General features: G+C 39.8%; 1 protein-coding gene across 1 annotated transcript in view; it reads right to left on the reverse strand.

Annotated features, from left to right (window-relative positions):
* Nucleotides 1-23,539, reverse strand: part of Nr1i2 (nuclear receptor subfamily 1 group I member 2) — a 37,154-nt gene extending 13,615 nt beyond the window's left edge. Inside the window, exons 1-2 of the mRNA XM_076867011.2 lie at nucleotides 23,358-23,539; nucleotides 23,074-23,184 (exon numbers count right to left, since the gene is read on the reverse strand). Coding sequence (XP_076723126.2) covers nucleotides 23,074-23,184; nucleotides 23,358-23,539 — 293 coding nt within the window. The remainder of the gene's footprint in view (nucleotides 1-23,073; nucleotides 23,185-23,357) is intronic.
* Nucleotides 23,540-23,932: the final 393 nt, after the last annotated feature.

Genomic DNA, 23,932 nt, shown 5'->3' on the forward strand with positions numbered 1-23,932 from the left:
TCTGTGGCTACAGGGACAGTCGGCAGAGATTCTGCATATAAATTGTGAACTTTATACAACTGAAGATGGTGAATTGGAGTTTTCTCAGCAATAAATTCAAAAGCCATTTCCCCCAAGGAAGTGACCATTACAACATGATGATATGAATCACAAGAGAAACTCAGCAAAGGATGTAGATCAAGAAAATAAATGTCACCAAAGGACTGAAGGAAAGATATTCACTTAAACTGTGCCTAATTAACACTTTCACCAGTTCCTTAATGAGGAGGTATTAGAATTAGTGCCAGAGCCCCACTCCCTAGGATTCGTAGAACTCGTTTTGTTCATGTTGACTATTAAACAGGCAGACTCTGGGACATTCCATAGTTCGTTAGCTCATATCCTCATGAAGCTGGTTAGAGAACCCATGGCAGCTGTTCTCCAGATATGGCTGCTGAGGAGCCACACTTCCCCATAGCCACATCCTTTTGTAGTCCCCTCCTGGAAGAATCTAGGACATTCTGTAACTTGCTTTGACCAGTAGAATGTGGAGAAATGACACTGTGCTAGTTTCTCCCATGAGAAACCCAGTAACTTCTGCCTTTGCCTTTTGCAGAGCCCTAAGCCACTGTGTGAGAAAAATCTGACTACCCTGCTGAGTGACCAGCTAAACAGACTGGTGCAGAAGGGCTGGGTGAAGAGGGAGTGCCTTGAGATCCCTCAGCTGGGCGAGGCCCAGCAGCCCCACCTCCCAGTCACCTCATCTAACTCCAGGCACAGGAGTGAACCCCGCAGACTTCCTGGTCCAGCCCGGCCTTCATATGACAGTCTCAGCTAAGGTCATGTGAAGCTGAACTCCCCAATTTTCCCCATCAACAGAAAATAAATGGTGGTTGGTTTAATCCAGTAAGCTTAGGGGAGATTTGTTACATGGCAAGAAATAATGGGAACAGAACCCCTGGAGTTTTGTTAGAAATAGATCTGATCTGGGGTGGGTGGATTGCCAACTGGCATCAATAGCCCTGCTCCTGCATCTCTTACATTAGTCTTCTTTACAGAATGGTGCCCTGTGGGAAGGAATATGACAGTAATGAGCCCTCTGGTATGTGCCAACATCTCTCTTTTTCATGTGAATTTCATAAGACCAATTAGATGTGTACTTTTAATCGAATACAGCTGTGTTTGTTTCCGAGCGTAGCACCTGCTCCTCATTGTGCTTAGTAATTTGTGAAATCTAGCCAGAAAAGGGTTAAAATGATGGTCTCCTGTATTCAGCCAGAGTGAAATATTTCAATAGGGCCTTAGCAAAAATAATTGCAAAATCCGGTGTTTATACTGAATACCAAAGAGATGTTTATGCTCTCAGCAAGGAACAGTCATCAATAAATGAGTGAATAAACCAGGAAATCAAGTGTTTCTGCACGTCTGGCGCTTGGGCACTGCTGGGCTGCACTAAGCACACACATCCTTGATGATTCGTTGATATTGCTTAGCTAGAAGGAGGTGGAACCAGAATTTGAAAACAGGTCAGTTGGACTCTAAATCCTGTATTCTTAATTCAACGTTACACTGCATCCTTCATAAGATTTGTTTCTGAATAGGCAAACCATTTATTAAACTTCCTTCAGTTCCACAATAGCTTGCAAAGTTTTCCTAGGTGGTTCAGACAGCCCCTCCATGTCATATGATTCTTTGATGTGCATCTCTGTTCCTGGGCAGCAGGTAATTCCCCAAGGTCTTCAGTTCTTTACTTGCCATCTCAATGACTTACTTGAACCATATCCAGAGGCATGTTGTCTCATGCCTTCTAAAAGTCTGCAGATTTTTTCTTTCACAATGGAATGTTATTCAAGGTTGTGATGGTCATCTATGGGATTTTGGCCAGTACAGGGAAGCTTCACCTGTGTTCCACATCTTTTGTTTTTTCCTAGTAATGGGAATTAAACCCAGGGGTGCTTTACTGCTGAGCTATACCCCCAGTCCTTATTTTTTATTTCAAGACAAGTTCCTACTAAATTGCCCAGGCCAGCCTCAAACTTGTGATCCTTCTGCCTCAGCCTCCCATGTAGCCCAGATTAAAGACTTGTGCCAACACTCAGGCTGTAGACAGCTTTGATTTTGAAAGCAAGGCTGATGTAAGCAGATGACCATATGTCTAAAAACACCTGCAGGTTCTCTGGGGCTGATGCCCATTGTGTTCTGCTGATTTGGTGCTTCTGGGCCTCTGTACATTGGAGACTTTGCTTTTTGTTCCTCAAGGCCTTTTACTAAGCCCTTAAAAACACCAGTTCAATCTTGTCACAATTGACCTTTGAGAGCTTTGGGGTGAGCAATACATTCAGGATGGTCCCTCAGCCTGCTGGCTGAAAACTTGATGATGGAGGCTCAAGGCTGTGTGGGGGCAGCAGGGGTTATATCCGGCTGAGGTGTTTCTAAATTCCAAATTTCTTAAACACACTTAAATTATGTCATCAAATATGTTTAGGGTAAAATAAAAGAAGTGAACATTTGTAATGTAATACAAATCAGAGTTCAGAGAAGATAGACTTGTACCAAGTTTGAAAGGGTATATTGGGAATCATCCCACTGGGAATATCAACTATGCAGCAAGCAGAAAATTCATATTGAGAGGCCTGGAGGGGACTTCAAAGAAAGAGGCAGCTGCCTTTTGCCTGTGTGGAGCAGTATGTGTGTGTGTTTTTTTTCTACATGTAAGCAGGATACTGGTAACAACGTGCCACATCTCTCCTGATTAAAAACAAACAACAATAGCAAAACTTTTAAAAGTCAAGAGTGTAATGATTCTTTCTAATAAATGACAATCTGTCTTACCAATAACCAATAGCATACTTTGTGAAAAAACATTAGATTTATCGTCAGTAAAATCAGGAGGAAAATAAAATGATTGCTGTACTAGTGTTGTTAATAATTAGTTAAGGGGTTGCTTAATGCCATAAAACATGAGACACAAAAAAATAAGGCGTAACTGTTACAAAGCAAACAAAATCAGCAGCACTTAGACACCAGCTGTAAACTCTGATGATTGGTTAGTATTTGGTAAAGTGAAAGATGCAAGATAAAACATACAAATTAGTCCCTTCTATTTATGCCATCAAAAATAATCATAATATAACATGTAATCCCAGCAGCTTGGGATGCTGAGGCAGAATGATCACAGGTTCAAAGCCAGCCTCAGCAAAAGCAAGGCACTAAGCAATTCAGTGAGACCCTATGTCTAAACAAAATACAAAATAGGGCTGGGAATGTGGCTAAGTGATCAAGTGCCCCTGGTACCCACCCCCACACACAAAAAAATGAATTTAACAGAACCATATGAGATAGGAACAAAAGCAAAAGCAAATGCCTGGAAATATTAACAAGAAATGCCCGAGAGAAGAGTAAAATAAAAACTCTGACGGTAGAAATAGAAAGAGACCCTTAAGATGAAGGATCTCAGGGATGTCCAATTTTTTCAAATTAATTTATTAATTTGATGCAATTCTAAAAAATATTTCAATTTAATTTTAGTTATAGTTGGAAAAATCAGGTCTTCATTTGAAGGGAAATTGACATGAACAACTAAAGCAATTTGTTTAAAAGAAATAGTAAAGATGGAAATGGAGGAGCTGGGATTGTGGCTCAGCGGTAGAGTGCTCCCCTAACATGGGTGGGACCCGGGTTCGATCCTCAGCACCACATGGAGATAAAGGCATTGTGTTGTGTCCATCTACACACACACAAAAAAATAATAAAATAAATATTTTTTTAAAAAGATGGAAATGGAAAGTAATCATCCTACTAAATTGTAAAATCTTTATTAATCAAAGTAGTCATTTCTGATAAAAATTGAAATAAAAATTAAAAATTCTCAATAAAAGAGAATGTATGTAAGAATGTAATACAACGAGTTAATCCTCACAAATCAGTGAAAGAAGTATTCAATAATTGATACTGAAACAATTAGTCTTACACTTGTAGGAGAAAAAAATCCATCTAAATCCTGCTTTCCCACTTTCATCATAGTAAGTCTCAGAAGAACTAAGTGTAAGAGAAAAGCAAAAAAGAACGATTAAGCACTAAAGAAAATGTCTGTAAATATCTATGTTCTGAATGGAAATTTACAACCCCCCCTTTGAAATTAAAAGCAACTTCCCATAATGCTCTTCTGCACTCTATACCTCTTCATGCAGAAGACAGAGGCCAAGGAAATTAAGACTGACATATTCTCTGGCTAAGCACAGCCTAGCAAAATCTACATACGGATGTCACCTGGATTTCATTCCTATGAATTGTAACTGCTTCTATGGGGCCTTCAAAGAAGGGAACTAGCTGTGTCTTCCCAGTTTGATCAATCTGTGTAAAATTCATTTTTCTTTTTTTACACAGTTTGCTTATTTCTTATGCAGGCAGGTGGCTGAATCTAGTCCAGGCAGCCTCCCTGGCTGTGCTGTCAGTAAAAAGATATGGTAGAAATCATAACAACAAAGAATAATGATTCTAACTATACAGAAATTCAAAAACTATTTGTCAAAAATGACAAAAAAAATGGAAATCAAAGACACTTTAAAGGAAAAGTGTGTAACAAATATGACAGTCAAAAGGACAGTGAGACAATTCATGATAAAATGAAATACTGTTTCACATATAAGATGTTCAACTTTGCTAATAATCAAAGAATATATATAAGTAGTAATAATATAGCACCTTCAGCTATCAAATCAACAAAGATCTAAAGAGACGTGTCCTCTGATGTATTGCAACTGGAAGAACAAAGTACCACTTATGAATTATTCCTGCCAAGGGATTAAAGTATTTGGGTTTAACTAGCATACTACAGAAAGTACAGAGTTAGAGAAGTAGCAAATGATGCTTTGGAAATACAATCAATCAAATCCAGAATGTGAACATGTTTACAGAACAAGGAACTAAATCTTCCTGACAAAGAACTCACAAAGGACAAAAAAAGGGTGTGTGTGTGAGTGTGTGTGTGTGTGTGTGTGTGTGTGTGTGTTGGGGGGGGCTCTTATAGAGTAAAAAGTCTTTATATTTATATTTATATATTTATATTTATATAAATCTATATTTATAGATTTATAATCCAAAGACAATTTGTGGAACTTGTTTGGATCCTGACCCAAGCAAACCAATAAAGGCATTTAAGAGTCAATTAGGTGTCTGGGGGAATAGCTCAGTCGATGGAGTACTTGTAGTGCATGCACAAGGCCCCAAGTTCAAGGGTTCAATCCCCAGCACCAAAAAAAAAAAAAAAAAAAAGGAGTTAATTAGGGCCAAGCACAGTGGTGTAGGTGGTGCAGGTCTGTAATCCCAGCATCTCTGGAGGCTGAGGCAGGAGAATTACAAGTTTAAAGCCAGCCTCAGCAATTTAGAGAGACCCTAAGCAACTCAGTGAGACCCTGTCTCTAAATAAAATACAAAAAAAGCTCTGGGGATGTGACTCAGTGGTTAAGCACCCCTGAGTATTGATCCCCAGTACCAAAAATAAAAAAGAGTCAATTAGGGGAAAAAAAAAGAGTTGATTAGGGAAATTTGTTTGCTGATTATATTAAATTATATTAAAAATTACTTAGGGAATCATTCATTAATTTTTAAAAATTGTGTTTATGTTTTTGAAAATAGAACTCCTACCACTCTTTCTTTTCTCTTAGAGAAATAAGCAGAAGTAGCTATTGTGAATTGAGCTAATATAAACATTGATGTGGCTGTGTCACTATCATATGCTGATTTTTAAGTCCTTTGGGTATATGCTGGGAGTGGGATAACTGGATCAAATGTGGTTTTATTCCAAGTTTTCTGAGGAATCTCCATATTGCTTTCTATAATGGTTGTGCCAATTTGCATTCTCACCAGCAATGTATGAGTGTACCTTTTCCCCTACATCCTCACCAAAATTTATTGTTGCCTGTATTCTTGATAATTGCCATTCTGATTGGAGTGAGATGAAATCTCAGGATAGTTTTAATTTGCATTTCTCTAACTGCTAGAGATGTTGAGCATTTTTTCATATATTTATTGATTGACCATATTTCTTCTTCTGTGAAGTGTGTATTCAGTTCCTTTGCCCATCTATTGATTTTGGAGGTTATTTGTTTTTTTGTGTTAAGTTTTTTGAGTTCTTTATATAACCTGGAGATTAATGTTCTGTCTGAGGTGCAGATGACAAAGATTTTCTCCCATTCTGTAGGCTCTCTCTTGATAATCATGTTTCCATTGCTGTTAAGAAGTTTTTTAGTTTGATTCCATCCCATTTGTTGATTCTTGATTTTATTTCTTGTGCTTTAGGAGTCTTGTTAAGGAAGACAGTTCCTGAGCCAACATGATGTAGATTGGGGCCTACTTTTTCTTCTATTAGGTATGGGGTGTCTGGTCTAATGCCTAGGTCCTTGATGCACTTTGAGTTGAGTTTTGTGCAGGGTGAGAGGGGTTTAATTTCATTTTGCTACATATGAATTTCTATTTTTCCCAGCATCATTTGAAGATGCTGTCTTTTCTCCAATGTATGTTTTTCACACCTTTGCTTAATATGAGATAACTATATTTAGATGGATTTTTCTCTGTGTCTTCTATTCCTTTCTTATTTATTGGTGCCAATTAATGTTGAAGATGTTATAGTAGGAATTGGGTATTTACTTTACACTGAATATTGTTTGTTTTTTGTCATGGTTGTTACTATTTTTTATTTCATTTCACTCTGTGATGTGCTGGGAACCTACGGGGACATTAAAAATTCAAAGTTTAGAGACTGATGCTCTAACTTTTTAACTTTCCCTGACATTACTCCAATTCAAAGAAGGGAGGAGACAAAAGCCCCAAACCAATAACAAGTACCCACAGATAAACAATCAGAGAGGGAACTCAGGTCCCATTCCATGGTATTTACACATACATCAAAAACAGAAAGAAGTCTTAGAACAAATAAGATAACTACACACAAAAGGACATGTGCAAAAAAAAATAGGTGGTATGCAATTGATACACAAGTCCAAAACTTCTAAAAACATGAGAAAACAGGCTAACAAATCTCTCCCCCCCCCACAAAATACACAATCCCCCAGTAAAGGATCCCAGTGATACTGAAGTAGACAAAAGTCCAGAGAAAGAAAGATTATAAAAAACTGATTATTAAAATGTTCAATGAAGGCTGGGGATATAGCTCAGTTGGTACAGGGATTACCTAGTATGCACAAGGGCCTGGGTTCAATCCCCAGCACTACCAAAAAAAAAAAAAAAGCCAGCTAAAATGTTCAGTGACGTAAAAGAAGACCCAAGGGAGGAATTAAAAGAGCAATTTCAGGAGATGAAAGACCACATTAATAAAGAAATAGAAATATTGAAAAGAACAAGCAGAACTCTTAGAAATGAAAGACAATCAATCAAATATCAGTCAAATTAAAAACCCAATTGAAGACATCACTAACAGATTAGATTGAGTTAAAAATAGAACCTCAGCCCTTGAAGGCAGAACTTCAGACCTTGAAGACAGGCTATATGAACTTGAGTACATGGAGGACTATAAAGGGAAAAAATTATAGAACGTAAACAGAATATACAAAAACTCTGAGACAACTTTGAAAAACCAAACCTGAAAATCACTGGGATAGAAGAGAACATGGATGTGGGAAGCCATTCTTGCATGTGATTGGGCACCTCCCTGATTGGGTGTGAGGTGTTCTGGCCAAACTGTGTCAGAGCTAATTCTCGCCCTCTCCAGGTGTGAGACCCTGTCCGTGTGGGGGTGTGACTGACCACTGACCCTGAGACCAATCACTGACCCTGACCTTGGAATGCTAAAGGCATAAATAATGTTTTCAATGAGATAGTTACAGAAAACTCTTCCCATATCAGAAATGAGATAGTCATCAACATATGGAAGGCTTACAGGACTCCAAATATAACTAATCAAATAAAAAATTTACCAAGACATATCACAATCAAAATGTCTAACAGCAAATAAGGAAATAATATTAAAAGCTACAAGAGAAAAACATCAGGTCACATTTACAGGCAAACAAATAAGTCTCACTGATTTCTGAGTTCAGACCTTAAAATCAAGGAGGGGCTAGAATGAGATATTCCAAGTCCTAAAAGAAAACAACTTCCAGCCAATATTACACAGCAAAACTTAATTTAAAATTTGAGAAGATAAAAATATAAAAATATAGTGGAAATACTGTAAGAATACACTAAAATAATTCACAAGCACAAGGTCAACATTTGACAGTGGTGCCAAAAATACATCTTGGAGAAAAGATAGCCTTGTAAACAAATGGTCCTGGGAAAACTGGATAGCTATATATAGAAAAATAAAATTTGACCCTTCTCTCTCACCCTGCTCCAAACTCAAATTGACATGAATCAAAGACTTAGGAATTAGATCAGAAACTTTACAACTGCTAGAAGAAAACATAGGGTCAACATTCCATCATATAGGTGCCGGCACTGATTTCCTTAACAAGACCCCCAAAACACAAGAAGTAAAACAATAAATCAATATGTAGGATGTCATCAAACCAAGACACTTCTGCATGGTAAAAGAAATGATTTAGAAAGTGAAGAGAGAGTCTTACAGAATGGGAGATAATGTTGGCCAGCTACTCTTCCAATCAGGCATTGTTTTAGTCAGCATTTTTACTACTGTGGCTCAAAGACCCAACCAGCTCAATTGAAGAGGAGGAAAAGTTTATTTGAGGGCTCACGGTTTCAGAAGTCTTAGTCCATAAAAGGTGGGCTCCATTTCTCAGGGCTCTAGATGAGGCTGAACATCATGGTGGAATGTGTGGCAGAGGAAAGCAGCTTACATCATGGTGATCAAAAAGCAGAGAGAGAGACTCCACTGGCCAGATACAAAACATATATGTTAAACGCATGCCCCAATTCCCACCTCCTCCAGTCACACCTTCTCACTTCAGTTAATCCCATCAAGGATTAACTCACTGATTCGGCTTATTCTATAACCCAATCATTTCTCCTCTGAACCTTCTTGTGTTGTCTTATACATGAGCTTTCAGGGGACACCACATCTAAATCATAACAGGGATTAATATCTATAACCCACAAAGAACTCAAAAAAACTTAACACTAAAAAAACAGATAACCCAATCAATTAATGAGCAAAAGAACAAAACAGAAACTCTTCAAAGAAGAAACATAAATAGCCCACAAATAAGTGAAAAAATGTTTCACATTTCTAACAATCAGGGAAATGCTGATCAAAACTACACTAACATTTTATCTCACTCTAGTCAAAAGGACAGTTATCAAGAAAATGAACAATAATAAGTGCTGGCAAGGTTATGGGGAGAAAGGTACACTTGTACATTGTTGGTAGAGCTGTAAACTGGTACAACCACTCTGGAAAGCATTATGGAGATTCCTCAAAAAACTAGGGAAGGAACCACTATAAGACTCAACTATCCTACTCCTTGGTATTTTTCCAAAAGGTCTAAAATAGGCATACTACAGTGATACAGTCACATCAATGTTTATAGCAGCACAATTCATAATAGCTAATTATTAAATCAACCCAGATGCCCATCAATAGATGAAGAGATTAAGAAATTGTGGTGTATGTATACATGCAATGGAGTTTTACCCAGCCATAAAAAAGGAATGTAATTATGGCATTTGGTGGTAAATGGATGAAAATGGAGAATATCATTCTAAGTAAAACAAGCCAAACTTAGAAATTCAAAGATTGAATGTTTTCTTTCATATGCAGAAGCTAGAGTAAAATAAAGGAAAGGGGAGGTAAAGATAGGAAAACATAAAGAACCAATCAAATATAAATTAATAGATGAGTGAAAGGAAGTCTAGTAGAGTAGAGGGAGGAGAATAGGAGAGGGTAGGGAGGACAGGAGGGAAAAGGGGGGAAATCATGATCTGAAATTGATGTCCATGTGTGTATGAGTTTGTCAGGATGAACCCAACTACTTTGTATAACTATAAAGCTCTAATTAAAAGAAGGAGGGGAAAAAAGAAACTATAAAGATGAATAAATACATGAAAATATGCTCAAAAACATTAATTATTAAGGATACACAGAAAGCAACAAAGAAAAACAAACAATAATAAAAAAACAGATAACCAGTATTGGTGATAATTTGGTAACAATGAACTCTCATTTGCTGCTGGTAGGAATGTCAAATAGCTATATCATTTTACAATTTTCAGTTACCTTAAATCCAAACATAAATTTGAACATATTTTGAGTTACTTACAATGTTAAATGTAAATTTGCCTTAGGACCCAGCAACTCTCCTGGAAGTCAGAGGACTTTGTTTTTTGGTACCTGGAGCTGGAGATGAAGTGAGCATCATCTTGTTCTCATTGTCACTATTAGGTCCCTAAACATTAGTGACTCCATTTTAATTCTGGGACTGCATCTTAACCCGGAACCAAAACTTAGAAACTGCCAAGAAAAAGAAACTTAAGATACCCTGTTCCCATAACCCACCCCCTCCAAGGTCCCTAAATGCAAAAATCTGTTGTTAGCCAACCACCTGCACCCAAGGTCATTTCTCGCTTGCTCTTGTTTGTTGTTAAAAGATACATAAACCTCTATTCAAGTGACTCTGGCTGCTGTACCTTGCAGAAGGGCAGCCTGGCAGATATTCTCTGTCAATAAACCTTTGCTTGAACTCAGGTACATGACTCTCATAGATATTTGCACCAGCTACCCTGACAGTCATGAGGCAGGTTCTGGACCCACCACTGGTTTTAGACTAACTCGCTCCGTTCCCTAATCTATCCAATGCCTAGGGTCCATTCAACAAAATGGAAACTGCTAGAAGATTGGTTTTTGCATGGAGAAGAAGAGGAAATGTTGTCCTACAGAGACTTGACAGGGCAAGAAGTGAAGGAAGAGGAGGCTGTAAGGCATCCTGCAGGCACACACCATTCTGAAGCTGGCCAGAAGGTGACTCCATGGAGGGGGATTGTGAAGACAATTAAGTTTCTGCTATGGAAGGAGTGAAGAATCTCCAGGAGGAAGTCAGAAGGAAAGGAATGGTGCTCAAAGAGTGAGGAAAGAAGGAAGTGTAGTACAAGACTTGAGAGAACTCAAAGCTGATATATGGAACAAGGAAAGGATGCAGAGATAGGCTTAAAGGGTTAGAATTCAATGGCATCCCTTTGTGGGCCATGACCAACAGAGGGGCAAAGGTGGCACAGAAGCTCAACCCAGAGTTACTTTCAGGGCCCCTACCTGGGTGCTGGAAGAGGAGTCAGCGAGCAATTTCAGGCTCTGGTATGAGACTAAATGAAACCTGTTTCAGTTCCAGGGACCCAGGGTTTCCTAATCAACAGAGGAGTTAGCCAGGGGACATAGCACACTCAGTGTGAATGTTTAAATAATCTCAGATGATTCCACGGGATAGATCATGACTTCAAATTAGAATTTTAAAAAAATCATGGAACACAAAGAGGGGAAGGAATCAAGGTAAGTGCTGGGAAGAGACTTTGTACCCTGAGGAAAAGTGAGAAAGTGGAAGTGAGTGAAGTAAACTTTGGAGTTTTGAGTGAGAGAGTGGAAGAGAGTGGAAGTAAACTTTGGAGTCAAATATTTAGATATTGTATGAGAACAAAGGTAAGTGGTGCTGCGGATACATCTGGGGCAACGGGGCGGGAATCTAGTATAGATAGGGGAAATCCTTAGTGCAAGACAATATAAAATGTTCAGTAGAAGATGCAAGATGCCTGTTAGGTTGGGAAGTTCAGCAGAGATGCATGGGGAAGGGAAAATTCCCACTAGAACAAGAAGAGTGAAGCATTAGAGCAGGAATGCTCAATAGGAGAGCAGCCCTGGTCAGGGAGTGGTCGTTTGAGAAGCAGGAAAAGAGAAAACTAAGAGAGTGAGGATGGGGTTGTAGATTGGAGTCAAAAGACAAAATGAAAGGCCAAGGAAGAGACCAGCCTTGACCCTCTGGAAGACCCCCTCCCCAGTGGGAGTGGGGAGACAGTGTTAACAGATAAGAGGGCAGTCAAAGGGGTCCAAGAGAAACCAAAGTGATGGGCTTCATCCTTAGGGTGGCATGAGAAAAGGAGAGTGGCAGCTGATTGACAGGGAAGAAGCACAAAGACAGGCCGATAAGGGCAGTACTGTCCTCATAAACAGCTGACTGGGGGAACCAGAGATTCATGGCCTGCGCCAAAGCAGGAGGTTAAGGAAGTCGACAGCATAATGGCTCAGGGACTTTCATTGCCCTCTTCTGCCTGCTCTCCTGCTCTCCCTGGCTCACATAGCTTTTCTGTTACTCAGGTTGCCCCTTATAGCCTGCCTGCATTGTACTTTGTCCAGGTAAGGGAGTCTTCAGGATCACAGAGAGAAGGCTGGTCGCTGAGACCAAGGTAATCTCCACTTCTGCCCTTGCCTGGCTCACTTGCTGGCCTGTGTGCTACTCAACCCCAGTTGGAAGCCAATTCCCTCGCCAGTGGTGTTTGCAAGAGAAATTTCACTGGGTGCTCCGTTTAGTCAATAAGCCAGAAGAGGTCCCCTGCTTATGTAGGGTATAAAGCTTACCAATCTGAGAAGTTCTCCTGGAGACACAGAATTCACAATTGCAAATGCAAAATGAGGGGTTGAAGAGAATATGTATTTGTGAGAACAAATGAGAAAATAAATCATGATAAGTCATAAATATTTAAAAGGACCAGTAACAAACAAAATCCTGAAAAATAGCATAAATTATAGTTAGTTATTTGCATGGCATGACTCTATACTGTTCCTTGTTGTGTCCTTGTGGTCGGCAGAATAATGATCCCCCAAGATCATAAATCCTCCTAACCCTCCGATCATGTGAATGTGTTTCCTTGTATAGGAAAAGGGTCTTTGCAGATGTGATGAGGGTACAAATCTGGAGATGGGAGAGTATCCTGAAGTGCCCAGGGAAACTCAAACTACTCCTGTCAATCTTAAAATCAGAGAAACTTTTCTGGGTTTGTCCAGAAGAAGAGACGTGACATGAAAAGGAGGCCACATGATAAGCTGTTGGCTCTGAAAATATAAAAAAGGGCCATGAACCATGGAAGCCAAGGACATCTAAAGGCTGGAAAAGGCAAGGAATCTGATTCTCACCTGGAGCCTCCAGAGAAAGCCTCCATTGATAGGGATAGTGGGACGGCATGGCCTGCAGGGGACCCTGCCCTCCTCCCTGCTATACATACTCTGCTTTTTTTTGAATGCCAGGGATTGGACTCAAGTTTGCTTAACCACCGAGCCACATCTCCAGCTGCTTTTATTTTGAGACATATTCTTGCTAAGATGCTAGGACCTTGCTAAATTGATGAGGCTGGTCTCAAACTTGGGATCCTCTGCCTCAGCCTCCCTAGTCACCAGGCAACTCTGAAGGGGGAAGAGTGGACAATGACAAGAAGAGAAGGGTAGGCCACAGGATGGGAGTAAAATTGAGACCTGCGATTTGGGTAAGAGGTCAATCGAAAAGCTCTTTCTAGGACAGGGATCAGGAAAACTTGTATAGACTAGGGTGGGGCTTCCTCTCCTCCACCAGCAGAAGAGGGGTGTGTCAGATTAGCTGTCAAAGTTTGTGAGGCAATTGCCTGAGGGCACATATGGTGTTACCTCTGAGTGTCCCCAGCCTTCTGTCTCTGTCCCTGTCCAGGAGACTTAGAAACATGCTCAGCCTGAACTTGACAGAGGACACTGCTCTATAGTTGACCTGCCCCCAACTTTCTCAGGGGGGCTCCTGATAGAATCAGGTGCCTGAAGAAAGGATCCACAGGCATCCTGGGGCCCAAGAGGGATGGCACATTGATCTCTCCCAAGGACCAGTGATCCAGTAACCCATTCAGATCATCTCCCAGGGAGTCTCAATGTCAGATGCATATAGAGAGAGCCAAACTAAAGTGCTGGCTGGCTGGACTGCTGCCTAGCCACTGCCATATTCAAAGACACTAAAACATTGCTGGAACAAATCAGAAATGAGAACCACAAGTTGTTTGCTTTCTTATTAAAGCAGCCATCACTGTAAGGTAGAGATACTCCTCGACAGTGCAGACTAGATTCCAGAGTGTTTGGGGCACTTCTCTGACTGTCACACAGGGTCACCCCTGCCAATCACCAAACCTAAAGACAACTTATTGAAATCAGAAGACAGACCCAGGGACAGAACAGTGTGTGGTGTAGGACTGTTTGCAGAGAATGAGTGGACCATTTTATTATTTAAACACTTAATCATATTTTCTAAGAAACTGCTGGATTTGGAAAATTACACAAAATAAATCACGTATTTTGACCAAAAAAAACATGGTACATATTTTTTATTAAAAAGACATCATTTGCCAAACAGCACCTGAAAAGATGTTCAATGTCACTAATCATCAAGGAAAGACAAAACAAAACCACCGAGAAGTATCACTTTACATTCATTAGAATGGCTCTGTCACGAAAACAGAAGATAAAAGGTGTTGACAATGATATGGAGAAATCGGAACATTTGTGCTCTGTTCATGGGAATGTAAAATGGTGTGACCACTATTAAAATGGCATAATAGTTCCTAAAAGAATTAAAAATAGAATTACCCTATGATCCAGCAATCACTCTGGGTATGCATATTTTAAAAATTTGAAATCAGGGTCTTAAAGAGATATTAGTACACCCATATTCACAGGTGCATCATTTACAATAGCCAAAAGATGAAAGCAACTCAAATATCCACCAACAGATGAATGAATAAACAAAATGTGGTGCATACATACAATGGAATATTATTTAGTTTTGGAAAGGAAGTAAATTCTGTAATAGGCTATAGCAGATGAAACTTGAGGACCTAATACTAAATGAAACAAGCCAACCACAAAAAGACAAAGTATTATTTTACTTATATGAGGGGTCAACTCACTGACACAGAAAGTAGAATGGTCATTGGCAGAGGGAAAGAAAATGAGGAGTTGTTTAATGGGTATAGAATTTCAATCTTATCAAATGGAAAAGGTCTGGAGATTTGTTGCAGAGCAATGTAAATATTCTTAACATTACAGCACCCAGTACATTTGAAAATGGTTAAGGTGGTAAGATTTTATGTGTAATTTACCACCATTTTAGTTTTTTTTTTTTTTTAATCTCTAAATAGGAGCTGGGGCTATAGCTCAGTGGCAAAATGTTTGCCTAGCATATGTGAGGCACTGGTTCGATCCTCAGCACCACATAAAATATTAATAAACAAAGATATTGTGTGCCCCTCTACAACTAAAAAAATTATTATTTTTTAAATCCCCAAATAAATGTTGATCAAATACTTAAAGAAGGGAAACCAAAAAATAAGCCTGGTTTGAGTATCTACAATCTCAGTCTTGCCTTGAACATGGTGGCCAGAATACACTTAGAGAGAAGGTAGGACAGGAAAGCCATGAGGCCGGGACAGCTGCGTGGAAGCAGAAGTTAAGAGGAAGAGATGCAGCAGAAAGGAAATGGACAGCAGCAAGAGGAGTTAAAAGCACCACATAAAAGAATACAAAGAGAGCCATGTTGATGAAGCCACATTTGATCCTGAACAATCTAAGCTTTGAATGATGTTTGAACCCTGTGCAGTTGGGGACTGCACAGTTGAGATTTTTACTTTTCCTCTTTCCCATGTCTGCTTTGCAATTCCCACTGTTCAAGGTAACCTAGAGCCTGGGCTTATATTTCAAGAGAGTGATTCTCCAGCTTTACTATGCATGCATATCTCCTGGGGAATTTCTTCAAATGCACATGGCCATCTGGCAGGTCTGGAAGTCCTAAGGTTTTGAATTTCTGACAAGCTCCCAGTGATGCTGATGGTGCCAAGTCTGCAGTCCACACTTGGAGTACCAAGTACCTAAGAAATCCAATTAACCAGACAGAAAACAAGCTACCCAAAAAGGATGAGAGGAGAATACTGAAAAGAAACAATAAAAAATAAAATAAAAATTTTTTAAAAAAGAACATTTTCCTGGTTCTAGAAGATAGAAGAAATAATCAAGCAGACATGTGAGATGACTCACATCATAAACTGTTGTTTCTAAAGTCAATATACATTTGGTGGTGAGACAATCCCTTCCCAAGAAAAGGTGTGGGGAGGACATGCAGGTATATTTATTCTTCAAATGAGTCACCTTTCAAAGCTTTGAAACCAGTTCACTGAGATTATGGGAAAGGAGAGTAGGCAACTTGGGGTTGAAGTAACAGAGTCTAGAGAAAGAAGGAAATGGCAAGAAACAAGATCGTAGGGACAGAAACTATTGGAAGCAGCAGGATTATATGTGTTGGAGGGTGCAGATATATAGATACCGCATGCACATATATATGTAGATATAAATTGCAGAACTGGCCAGAATGTAAAAAGGGAGAAAGGGAAAAAAAGCAAGTAGAAGGAAAACAATGTAAGAACACTGAATATTTAGGAAATTGACAAGTGCAGCCTATGAAACTGTTGGCTTTGTCCAAAGAAGGGAGGTTGGTAAATTCATTAACTTTCATTGATATAGGTTTTGTTGTTTACAAAGTGATTTCAAAATCATGATTTTACATAGAGATGCCTTTGAGGCAGACAGAGCAGAGTTTATTCCTGGTTGGACAGGGCAGGGCAGGACTTTTTATCTTTTTTACAAATGAGGAAATTAGGGCTCTGAGACAAGTCCAAGTTTATGAAGGCAATGATGGAAACTTTTTTTTCCCCTTTATTCTGATTATTATCATCATCATGAAATTCATCCACATATTTAAAATTCTTTTGAAACGGTTCAAGTATTGTGAACAAAACTCTCCTTCTCCTTGCCCTGGCATGGGGCAAGCCTCCAGAGAAAACATAGAGAGCAAAAATCACAGTTTATGAAATCAAATAGGAGAGGTCAGCTGCTGTGATCAGGTGGCTCTACGTGAAAGTTGGCCTTCCTGGGACTCGGGCATCAGATCTCAGAGGTCAGAAGGCTTGTTACTCCATCTAGATCAGAGATGAGAACTGGCATCCGTTCAAAAGTACACCCTGTACCCCTTCCCAATATTTAACAGGACACAGTGGCTTCTGATTTAACTGCCAATCTCTGACCAGTGCATGTGGACTACTATTAACGACTACAGTTTGGCTTCTTATTTGGAATTCATAATGACCTAGAAGAATTATTTTATGTATTACATAAGAGATCTGGATATGTCTCTTTCTCCAATTTTTAGTTGGAGACTCAGTGTTATTCCAATGTTCAGAAGGAGTGGTGGTGGATGAGCAGGCATTGGGTAGCAATGAGCTCTTCCCAGTCTCCTTCAATCACACCTAGAAGGGCCCGACATGCCCCAATGTGTATAATGAAGACAAAAAAAGCAAGTCAAGACCAAACCATGTAAGAACATTGAATTTCTAAGAGGTTGGCAAGTGAAGCTTTGAAAACTGTTAGTTTTGTCCAATAAAGGAAGAAGATTGGTAAATTCATTTACTCACATTTACACAAGCTTTGTTGTTTACAGAATGATTTTGTGTGGAGGTGCTTGTGAGGCAGAGCAAGGCTTGTTCCCAATTGAGCAGGGTGCGGCAGGACTTTGAGATGAGGAATTTGGGGCTGCACATCCTACACCTGACTTGGATGGCTCAGCATTCACAGCATGGCAACCACATTAAGGATTTGAATTCATGTTGCTTCCATTCCCTGAATCATTGCTCTTTTTAATGGGAAAATCATGTGTGATGCCTTCCAAGGGTCCTAATGGCTATTGGGTTATCTCTGATTCCATCACACCTGGATGAGCTATCTAAGAGTCCATTCACAATGAAAATTGAAGAAACCAAAACATGTGTCCCCAAAATGTTGAAGATTGTTGTACTGAAGACAATTAAAAATAAGGGAGATGTTCTGCTTCGCTCAGTTTGTCTAAAAACAGGATAATTACTAAGACAAAAGATCTTTCTCCCTTCCCTCCCCATTTCCCCATCCTACAGATAGAATTTAAATCCTCCTTTACTGGAGAACACTTCTTAGCACTTCTGACACACAAACAGGACAAAAGGAATATGGGAACAGACTTCACTCCTTCCCACAGTTTTCCCATCATTGGAAGCCTGAAACTGTTCGCCCCTTTGCCTTGTTGTTGTTCTAAGATGTCACTGTTCTTTGCTGAAATATTAAGGCAGAGTTCCTAGCTACTGCTTTGAGCATCACTTTCCAGAGAGAGTTGCTTTCTTCCTGTGTCATAGACACTACATGTTTATAAACTTGCTTGTTTTTCTCTTGTTAATCTGTTGACTTATTGGACTCTCCCAGCACAACCTCAAGAGGGTTGAAGGGAAAAAATGATTCTTTTTCTCCCATTCAAAAATAAGATGAGGAAATTAATAATGCTGAAAATTACTTAATAAAACTCAATACCTATTCATGATTTGAAAACTCTTGGTTAGTAAGAAGGAATAGAAAAGAAATTCATTAACTTGACACAGAATAGTTAACAAAAAGTTTTACTATACATCTTATTATAAAAACATTAGAATAAGCTACATTAAAGTTAAAAATAGAGATTTTATTCCTGGGACTAAGATGGAGAAAGTGTTTAGAGATACAGCACTCCTAAAAATATCAGAGAGTTGTTTTAAATATTGTTTTTACTTCGTGACTGAGCTGATAGGAAAGTAAAGGAGGTCTAGAAAGGCCAAAATGTATAAGATACGCTAAGCCAGGGAAGTTAGAAGGGGAGCCAGGGATCCTCCTGGGCTATCTAGACTCCTGGAGGCCTGCAGCCTGGGTATTAGCAGGAGAAGGAGACACAGCCTGGGGCCTAATGTTGCAGAGGAGGAGGTCAGGTTACCCTATAGGCTGTATCCTCAATAGGACTCTCACAGAAAGAGACACAGCAATCCATGTGCTTCTCAGACTTGGTTCCGGATAAAATAGGGGTGAGGGGAATTTCTTTAAAAATTTTAACAACAAGCCTATTATTAGGTAGGTTTCAGTTAGAATTTATACTACTTGTGTGGTCAGTAAACCCAAAATTATGATCGTTCCAGCTGGTAATGTCCCCAGGCTCCTAGCAAAAGCAAATATAAATCTTCTGGAGGGAAGCAGTTTCAACTCCAACATTAAAGAAGCGCACAAAGTTTCCAGGAAACATGGGTTCACAGTATGAGATAAAAATGGATTAAAATTGGGTCCATGACAATAATGCCCAACATCTAAGTTTTATGAACCGTACTCCCTAGAGTCATACACTGTACAACCCACAAACTTATGCATCAGTCCTAAGATGATCCTCAGGAGTTAATGCTCAACATTGTACTCAAGGGACAAAAAAGTCAATAAGGAAAAAAAAATTTAAGCTAAGAAAGGAAGGAAAAAAACTCTCACTGTGCATAAATAATACAGTTGTCCATCCAGAAATTCCAAAGGGATCCCTTCTTCTGCGGGTGGGAGTATGATCTGGGATAAGCACTAACTATTAAAGTCAATTCAGAAAGATAACCAGACAAAATATCAAAAACCAAAGAGATTGCCTACATATTAGGAAAAAATGTCAATTAGAAAAGATAGAAGCTATAGTGGAAACTGGTTCAGGAAGAGGCAATAATATAAGAGTATGGAGTATCCAGAAATAAATGTGTGAGAATTTACTACATGAGACAGGTGACATTTCAAGTAAATGTGGAAAAGATGAACTTTTCAATAAATGCTACTGGAATAATTTATTGAAAAAGTTCTAGGTGGGTCAAAGAACAATTTTTTTTTATATTTATTTTTAGTTTTCGGCAGACATAACATCTTTGTTTGTATGTGGTGCTGAGGATCGAACCCGGGCCGCACACATGCCAGGTGAGCGCGCTACCGCTTGAGCCTCATCCCCAGCCCCTCAGAGAACAATTTTTTAAGTGATAAAATTGTTTTTAAAAAAATAATTAAAAATAATTTTTAAAAAGCATGCCAAAATACCTTCATAATCTTGGAACTGAGAAAGTTTTCTTAAATGAGACCCAGAAATAAAATACAAAAGGAGAAAACTGATAGATTCAACAACATCAAAATAAAAACAACTACAACAATGGTAGAAACTTCTGCAAAAATATGATACAAACAAAAGTTTAAAAACAAGTAACATCGTTAAATGTGGATTTATGTTTCAAAGGATTAGCATCAAGAATAAATATCAAGTGGGTGCAGTGGCGTACGCAGGAGGCTCAGGAGGCTGAGGCAGGAGAATCACAAATTCAAAGCCAGCCTCAGCAAAAGTGAGGCGCTAAGCAACTAAGTGAGACCCTGTCTCTAAATAAAATACAAAATAGGGCTGGGGGTGTGGCTCAGTGGTTGAGTGCCCCTGAGTTCAGTCCGGGTACCCTGCCCCCGCCAAAAAAAATTAAAAATAAATATTAAAACTCCTACAAATGTGTGGAAAAACCCAACATAAGACTGGCTAAGGATATGAACAGACAATTCAAGAAAAGAAAATACAAAGGTTAAGAGTTAAGTGAAAAGAATGCTCAACCTCCATAATAATCAGGGAAATTAAAATATTAAAATAATGGGTTGTCATTCTCACTCATCCAAATGGAAAATAATAATGAACTGTTGAATAATCAGCAAGCATTGTTTAGGGTGTAGAGGAACAGGAACCACCTTCCTCTGCCAGTGGGAGTACGATCTGGGATAAGCACTTCGGAGAGCTGCTTGACAGAATCAAAAACTGAACCACACATATGTGGTGGTGCAGAGGTTCAACTTCCCAGTACCTTCTAGAGAAACGCTTTCATAGTTGAACAGGCAGACATAAACCGAGATTCACTGGTAAATCTGGAAAATTGGAAAAAGCCTAACCATCTATCAAAAAAGGAAATGGTTATATAAACAGACATAAAATGAGGAAGAGTTCTGCATGGATATGTAAGTCTCCAAGTGATGCTGAGAGGAAATGCAGAATGACAATGACGTGACGCCAAATATATTTATTAGTAGGTACAAATGCAAAGAAAAGGTCTCACATTAAACACATCACACTTGCTGCTTTGTCGGGGGCAGGGACTTAGGAGTGGCAGGATGGCCAAAGGAGAATTTTTAGTTTTATACTGCATTTTCATTTTACAAAGAGCATGTAATCATGTATTGTTTTATAATTTAAAAAGTGATTATTGGGACTGGGGTTGTGGCTCAGGGGTACAGCGCTTGCCTAGCATGCATGAGGCACCAGGTTTGATCACTGGCACCACATTAAAAAAAGAAGAAGAAGAAGAAGAACAAATAAAATAAAGGTATTGTGTCCATCTATAACTAAAAAGAAAAAAGTGATTATCTACAAAAAATAGTTTAGTCACTTTTGTAGTTGTCTATTATGATTATTCCATAATAACTTAGGATCAAGTCGATTGCATTTAGAGTAGGAGTTGGCATTTTCTGTGATGAGTTAGGCAGTATATTGCGCTTAAGGAGCCATAGAGTTTCCTTTGCTATTATTCATTCCCGCTGTTGTAGGGCAAAAGCAGCCACACACAGTGCATAAAGAATAAACCTGGCTGTGTTCCAATAAAAGTTTGGGTTTTTTTTTTTTTTTTTTTTTTTTTTTTTTTTTATACCCAGGATTGAACCCAGGTGCACTTTACCACTGGGCTACATCACCAGCCCTTTTTATTTTATTTTTTTAAACTTGAGTCTCACTCCACCAGCCTATTTGGAGATGGTTTCACTAAGGCTGGTCTCAAACTAGCGATCCTGTTGCCTTAGCCTTCCAAGTCTCTGGGGTTACAGGCGTAACCTGCACCACCAGGCCCAGCCAATAAAAGTTTATTTATAAAAAAGTTGGGGAGGGTCAGATTTGGCCTGTGAGCCATAGTTTGCCCACTCCTGGCTTAGACTAAGTGTATTATATAACTAAAACATTTCTCTTTTTTTTTTTTATTGGTTGTTCAAAACATTACAAAGCTCATGATAAATCATCTTTTACACATTTGACTCAATTGGATTATGAACTCCCATTTTTACCCCAAATACATATTGCAGAATCACATCGGTTACACACTCACCTTTTTACATAATGGCATATTAGTGACTGTTGTATTCTGCTACCTTTCCTATCCCCTACTATCCCCCCTCCCCTCCCCTCCCATCTTCCCTCTCTACCTCTTGTGCTGTTGTTCACTTCTCTCCCTTGTTTCCCCCCCTTTCCCCTCACAACCTCTTCTATGTATTTTGTGTAACATTGAGGGTCTCCTACCATTTCCATATGTTTTCCCTTCTCTCTCCCTCTCTCACCCCCCAATCGTCTTTGTTTAATGTTAACCTTTTCCTCATGCTCTTCCTCCCTGTTCTGTACTTAATAACTAAAACATTTCGAAGTATCTTCTTGTACAGAAAAATCGCCTTCCCTATTAACCAATTGATTAAATAAGCCACAGCCTCTAAGGCCTTGCTTAGAATACTTTAGACTCTGGTCATATTGTGGGAGAGCAAACGCTCCTCTCTGTGGAGATAATCTAGCCACATTTTCATCTCCGTGGTGACCACTGACCTTCCCAGCAGCAGTCACACAGCCATCCATGGAGAAGGGAGGTGTCACAGCTGACTCATCAAATTAGGTTCAGTGGCCTCCTGACTAGTCCCAGATGCAGAATGACTTTACTGCAATGCCCCTGGGTATGGCTGTACTGTGCGGTGGGGAAGGAGGAGGGCCTGGTGGCGCTGAACTCCTGAATTAAAGAGTGGGCCCTCTGGGAAAAGGTCCTCCTATATAAGCTCAGGTAGAAACTCAGTGGTCCTAAGTCGACTCAGCCGCAGGGCTGTGCATGGCTCTGAGGGACCCCTGAATGAGGTGATGAGGTCTTGTGACTGTCATGTTACTGGGCTTGGCCCTGGGGGTGTTGCCGACACTAACTCAGCAAGGCAAGAGGAACTAGGGCAAAGTTGTTCCTGGCCCCCTACATTTTGGAACTAGTGTTTTCTGGATCAGAAGACTCCAGCCCAGTCAAAAAAGAGGGGGTTTGCTGTTTATTTGTCTCATGATAATTCAAGCAAAGTTGAGGTTTCCACTGTGATTATTTCTTTAGAAGGTAAGCATGTGCCCGGGGTGGGGGTGGGGGGCGGCGGGGAGCAGGGGCAACAGGGCTCAACATTGAGTGATTTTCTACATGTATTTTTTTTCCAACCTGGAAATAATGAGAACAGCAAGACCAATATGATTCACAGCTACAATGTTGACCTCAAATGCAAGATCCATTTGTGTTCCCACACACCTTTGGCATGGAGCAGTTGGCCCCCTGTAGAAGAGAAAGAAAAGAAAAAACATACCTGCTAGGCTGCAACCTGTTTGCACTGACTTCTCCCTTGGGGTCCACTTTGAACAGTCAGGAGAGCGAAGGATCTAGCAAAAGCTCAACACACCTGAAGCAACTGCCTTGTTACAGACAGGAGGATTGCATGCCTCTCTTACATTTCGCAGGAGGGAATGCTGGGCTCTGGGCTCACAGGGAGAGGCTGAGGCTCCTGCTGAAGAAAGGGCAGTGCTTCTCCTTCCTGTGCAGATCTTAGGCTAAAAGGTTCCCGGAAATGAGCTAAGCTGTCTCTCGCCTGCCTTTCAGCCCAGGTCCAATGTCGGTTCCAAGTGGCCCCCATTTGGCACTCCTAAGTCCCAAGTCCAGCACTTGAACTAGCAAACCAAGAGATTACCGTATTTACTGTCATTATGTCCCCCTCCTTTTTTCTTCTCCTGTGTCTTCACTGAAAAACAGTGCAAGTGTCTGCCTTGTCTATTTGTGGGCACATTTTATGTGTCTGAGGGTCTCTGTACTGTAACCACTGGAGGAAAGTTCATTTGAATCTAGATCTCTTAACACTTCTTCCTTTGTCTGAGCCACTTTCCTGAACAGTGTGATTTTGTGTGAAAGTGAATAAAGTACTGAATTATGACTGTGCCAATCACTAGAACTAAGGCAGGCAGATACATGGGGAGCAAGGGGACGGATGTGAGACAAAGGGGCTGGGTACAGTTCACAAGGCAATCCTGCT

The sequence above is a fragment of the Callospermophilus lateralis genome, chromosome 10 (assembly GCF_048772815.1).
Source record: "Callospermophilus lateralis isolate mCalLat2 chromosome 10, mCalLat2.hap1, whole genome shotgun sequence".
NCBI classification, from domain to species: Eukaryota; Metazoa; Chordata; class Mammalia; order Rodentia; family Sciuridae; genus Callospermophilus; species Callospermophilus lateralis.